The following is a 5,313-nucleotide window of genomic DNA, read 5'->3' on the forward strand; positions in this document are numbered from 1 at the left end:
TTTGTCTGCCCAACAAAGGTGCTGAGAGCAACTGCCCTGCGATGTCGCCATCTGCGAGGCAGGATGCCCAGCTGGGTACAATGRGGGCTTTCCTGAGTGCCCGTCTGCCTCTCTCTCCTTGCCTCCCTTGGCAGCAGGATCGTGGTGTTGCTCCTTGTTTCCCCTCCTCTCCATGCTGCTCCTGTTCTTCTCTTGGGCTCCCTGGGGTTGGTGGGTTTTCAGCTGCAGTTCAGACACCTGCCCTATGAGTTGTGCAAGAGAGGGGTCTGCTTGGGAGTGAGGTGTCTGCAGCCCCCCTCTAACCTGTGTGGCTGCAGGAAATGCAGTCTGTGGGATTGGGAATTGAGCTGACTCTCCCTTAAGGGGAGCCCGTCTTCAGTCCTTAACTTCCTTTGACCATTTCACTATCTTGTCCTGCCGGACTCTGAGCTGCCCTCCAGAAGGGCACCACTGCCTCATAGCATCTCTGTGATGTCCAAAGGACCCACGAAGAATCTGCAGAGATGCTGAGAGTATGGAAATGGTGTTGGGAAACTATATATGGGCATCTGAAAGGAGCCGTGTGTGTCCTTGGCTAGAAGGGGAGTGTAGAGACCTCCCTCTGGTGCCCTGAGAAAGGAAGAGATGGTCAGAGATCTGCGGTTTTGATGTCCCTGGACTCGTCTGCTCTCAGCAGGGGTTGGTTTCTTTTTAAGGCAACATATGAGTGTGGTCATCCACCAGATCAAAGCGTTGCAAGCACAGAACAGTTGGGAACAAGAAGAATAAGCAGACTAGCTGTCCTCACTCTCCACCAAGGGACAGTGAATCTGTTTTTGTCAGGACTCAGTAAAAATGCCAAGGATTTCTGCCTTCGAGGAACATTCCTCAGGGGTGACAAGGACATCTGATAGAAAATAAACACCATTTAAAATTCCCTAAAATTCTGTTTCTCAACCCTCATTCTTCACAATTTGGAGTGAAGATGCTGAAAAGCCTTTCTACATGACAAGTGGATTTCACCTGACAGAAATTGTGAATGTCAGAGTTAATCACCCCCATCCCCCCGTTCCCACTACTGTACAGCAGGACGGAGTCCTCTAGAGCCCATGGGTAGAGGTCCTTGGTCCCCACAGCAGCATACTCAGCCAGTGCAAAGTGGAGCTCAAGCAAGGGAGCTGCACAAAGATTCTCTCAGTAAAGACAGGCAGTGTGTGGGGTTGTATGAGAACTGGAAGATTTGGGGGGGGGGGTTGCCTGTAATGTCTCTCCTAACTTCTCAATGTCTTTTCTTCTTTCAACAGTCCCCCATGCCCAGAGATAGCAAAAAGTCCAACAGCAGCTCCCTGAATGAGTTCCTCCTCCTGGCATTTGCAGACACACGGGAGCTGCAGCTCTTGCACTTCTCGCTCTKCCTGGGCATCTACCTGGCTGCCCTCCTGGGCAACGGCCTCATCATCACAGCCATAGCCTGCGACCACCGCCTCCACACCCCCATGTACTTTTTCCTCCTCAACCTCTCTGTTCTGGACCTCGGCTCCATCTCCACCACTGTCCCCAAGTCCATGGTCAATTCCCTCTGGAACACCAGGGCTATTTCCTACTCGGGTTGCGCTGCCCAGGTCTTTCTATTTGTCTTCTTGTTAGGAGGAGAGTATTCTCTCCTAACAGTCATGGCCTATGACCGCTACGTTGCCATCTGCAAACCCCTGCACTACGGGATCCTCATGGGCAGCAGAGCTTGTGTCAAAATGGCAGCAGCTGCCTGGGGGACTTGTTTTCTCAATGCTCTCCTGCACACTGGAAACACATTTTCAATACCACTCTGCCAAGGCAATGCTGTGGACCAGTTCTTCTGTGAAGTTCCCCAGATCCTCAAGATCTCCTGCTCTGACTCCTACCTCAGGGAAGTTGGGCTTACTGTGGTTAGTCTTTGTTTAATTTTGGGGTGTTTTGTTTTCATTGTGCTGTCCTACGTGCAGATCTTCACTGCTGTGCTGAGGATCCCCTCTGAGCAGGGCCGGCACAAAGCCTTTTCCATGTGCCTGCCTCACCTGGCCGTGGTCTCCCTGTTTGTCAGCACCTCATTTTTTGCCTACCTGAAGCCCCCCTCCCTCTCCTCTCCAGCTCTGGATCTGGTGGTGGCTGTTCTGTACTCAGTGGTTCCTCCAACAGTGAACCCGCTCATCTACAGCATGAGGAACAAGGAGCTCAAAGATGCCCTGAGAAAAGTGATTTCATGGAGATTTTTCAGCAGTGGTAACATTGCCATTTCTCTCCACAAATGACTCCCACTGTATCCCATACCAGGACTGTACATTGTTTGTTCACTGTATTTTTATTATTACTATTATTCTTATTATTATTTGTTGTCATGTTGCTACACAAATGCTTGGATTCATTCCACCTTTACTGAGACTGCTCTGGCTCACCTGATGCCTATATAAAATTGTGTTTAATTAATAATAACTTGGTGAGAGCTCCCTCCCTCACAGTATCTCTGTAATAAAGTAGCTTCTACCCAGTGCAGTGCCTGAAGGCTGGGCTTTTCTTCCAAAGCTGGTGTCAAGAACAGGCCCAAGGAATTGCACCCCAGAGGGGCCTGCTGCACAGGGATCTCCATGGGTTTAGAAGCACAAAGCTCATAATCATGTTATGATTTCTTAGAGACCAAGGGCTGGATTTAGGACTCACCCATCTCTGTCCAGTAACAGTGGAGATGAATTGTCAGTGATGATGTACACACCCAGGGCTGCTCCACATGTTAAAGCACAGTGTCAGATGCCCATCCTCCTGGAGGGGAATCTGGAGGTGCCAGGAGAGCTCCGGGAATCTCCTGGGACAGTGTGCGCCTGGGGTGGGCAGTGAGTGGAGCCTCACAAAGGGAGAGGTCCTCCAAGGTGGAGGCACTTAAAGGTAAAGCACTAAACTTAGGTATCTGCAGGCAAAAGAGGACTCCGCAGTCCCAGGAGAGGCAGTGAGGACCCAGTGGGCACCAGGAAGGGAGACTTTGAAGTGATTCATGTCATCGCGAATGAAATACCATGGGCAGGATCTAGAGGAACAAGTGGACACAACTAGTATCCTTGGAAATGCTCCATAGTCCCTCCAAGCATTTGTCACATCTGCAGACCCCTGGAGGGTTTAGAAGCCCTGATCCCCATTTGGTTGGATCTGCCTCCCACCCTGACTAGCACAGCCAGTGCAAAGTCACCCTGTGGCCCTGTGGCCCCACAGCCCGCTTGCTGTGCAGAGCAGCACCGTTAGCTCAGGGCCCTGCAGGAGAACAGGGGATGGGGTGTGGGAATGGCCAGCAAGATCAGAGGAGGGATTGGGAGAGATGAGAAGGAAGCGGAACTGGGCTTGAAAGTGTCTTGGAGAGAAAAAATGTTGACATTTAATCCAAGACAATGTACAGAGTGTGGGTACACTAAAGCGAGCTCACAGTGCAGAGCCAGAAGGCCTTGCTGTGCTGGCCCTCCACATGGTCTGGGCAGTGGCTGAAGAAGGATTAATGCTCCCCACGCTCCCAGCTCATAGTGCCATCATCCCTCCTGATGGGTGGCACCAAAAAGAAAGTTGTGACCCTTTGTTAGAGCTTGCATTAAAGGAAGCAGGAGCCATATCAGTTTGCTGCTGTCCCTCAGGCCCTGTCCCTAGCACACGTCCTTGAGACAATCTCTCCCACCCTGTGTGCTGGTCCTTACYGCAAGGCACCCCCAGACAAGGCTCCATGCACAGCTGCAGGACTGGAGCCCTGCCAGGATGAGCCCTCTCCTGGGTCCTCTGCAGGGCTGGCAGGGAACATGCAAAGGAGGTCCTGGGGCTGTCTACTGGGCCTGTAGACCACCCTCCTCCCATGGGGGCCCTCAAGCTGGTTGCCTCAGGGCAAAGATCCAGCCCAGCTTGTTGTTGCATGAACAGAGAGGAGAAATTGCCCCAGGAAACTCCTCCTAGATCCAGCCCCTCATACCAGCCATTTCCAGCACTGGCCATTCCCCATGGCGCTGGTGAGGGGTGATCTTGGAATGTGACCAGCTCCATCTGCCTGCTGGGCTCAGCACCTGTATGGGGGGAATGGCCACCCTGCCTGGCCCCTCTCCCTGGGCCCAGACCCCAGCAGACCCCAGAGCATGGTCTTCACCTAACCCTGGGGGGACAGGATCAGGGCAGGGGCTGGGCAGGGGCTGGGGACTGGTGGGAAGCTGCCAGGCAGGAGGGCCATAGGGGATGAGGCACCGAGGGCTGTCATGGGGTGCATGCTGGGGAGAATTTCCCCACCCTGACCACACCCTGTCCTCTGCAGTGCCTGCACAGTGGGGCCATGTGCAGGGCAGTAGGACTGGGCTGTTGTAGGGATGGGGCGCAGACGGGAACCAAGACACTCAAGGAAGCTCCCAATACTCGTGGAGGCAACTCACTTCTGCTAGACAGGCCGGGGGTCTCTTAGGTGCTGTAGCCACCGGCACTGCCTGCCAGGACTCCCAGACCCAGGACAGGTGGTTGGTGCTGAGCACCGCAGTTCATGGTGCCACCTCTCCTGTGTCACCATCCTCTCTCAGGAACACCTCCACGTGCATCACTCCCTGCCAGGGTGTAGAGAGGAGCTGCTGGAGGTCTTCTGTTCTCACCCCTGATGCCCCTGGCTCTGCYCTGGCTTCAGCCCACCGGCTCTACCCTGGGTCACTGGCCTGCCCTTATATCTCCATACATTATCCTCTGAGACCATGTAGGGACCTCAAGCACATAGCTCTGCTTGGAGCTGGCCACCACAGGCCACCTGCACAGTCCCAGGAGATCCCAGTAAGGCTGTGCTTGGAGGTGAGGTTGTGATTGTCCTCGGTCAAAGTAGATGAGATGGTCTGGCTGGGGGCCAAGGGCAGGAAAGGACAAGAGACAATAAGGAGAAGATGCACTAAAGCAAATTGCAAAAGAGTTTAACAAAAAAATAAAGAAATAACCAAGATGGTTGAACAGCACTGGGGCAGGGGCCAGGAGATTTTTAAAAACACTCCTGGAGAAAGAAGTTACCAACCTGATCTAACTGTAAAGTTAGCCCAGCTCAGAGCAGATTGTGGTCCTGGAGATCTCCAGCAGTCCCTCCCAATCCAAATCCTCTAGGAGGAAGGGGCTGGAAGGCAGAGTCAGGGGCAGGGGACACTGTTGTGGGTTTGAGGCCTTGCTGGCATTTGTACTGCCTGGTCAAGCCTGTCCTCAGAGTTACACAGTGAGTGAGTTCATCCTCCAAAGGAGTCTCTGCTCCATGGGCAACAGGAGTCAAACCAGTGCAGGGAGACTGCAGAAAAGTTCTCAGGAACACGCCAGGCATTCAGC

At 53.2% G+C, this 5,313-nt stretch overlaps 1 protein-coding gene across 1 annotated transcript; it reads left to right on the top strand.

Annotated features, from left to right (window-relative positions):
- The first annotated feature begins 1,289 nt into the window (after nt 1-1,289).
- On the top strand, nt 1,290-2,267 carry LOC112961664 (olfactory receptor 14C36-like). Its single transcript, XM_026057036.1, has one exon. The coding sequence runs from the start codon at nt 1,290-1,292 to the stop codon at nt 2,265-2,267; it is 978 nt and encodes a 325-aa protein (XP_025912821.1).
- Nucleotides 2,268-5,313: the final 3,046 nt, after the last annotated feature.

The sequence above is a fragment of the Apteryx rowi genome, unplaced genomic scaffold (genome assembly GCF_003343035.1).
Source record: "Apteryx rowi isolate R43461 unplaced genomic scaffold, aptRow1 scaffold_1358, whole genome shotgun sequence".
NCBI classification, from domain to species: Eukaryota; Metazoa; Chordata; class Aves; order Apterygiformes; family Apterygidae; genus Apteryx; species Apteryx rowi.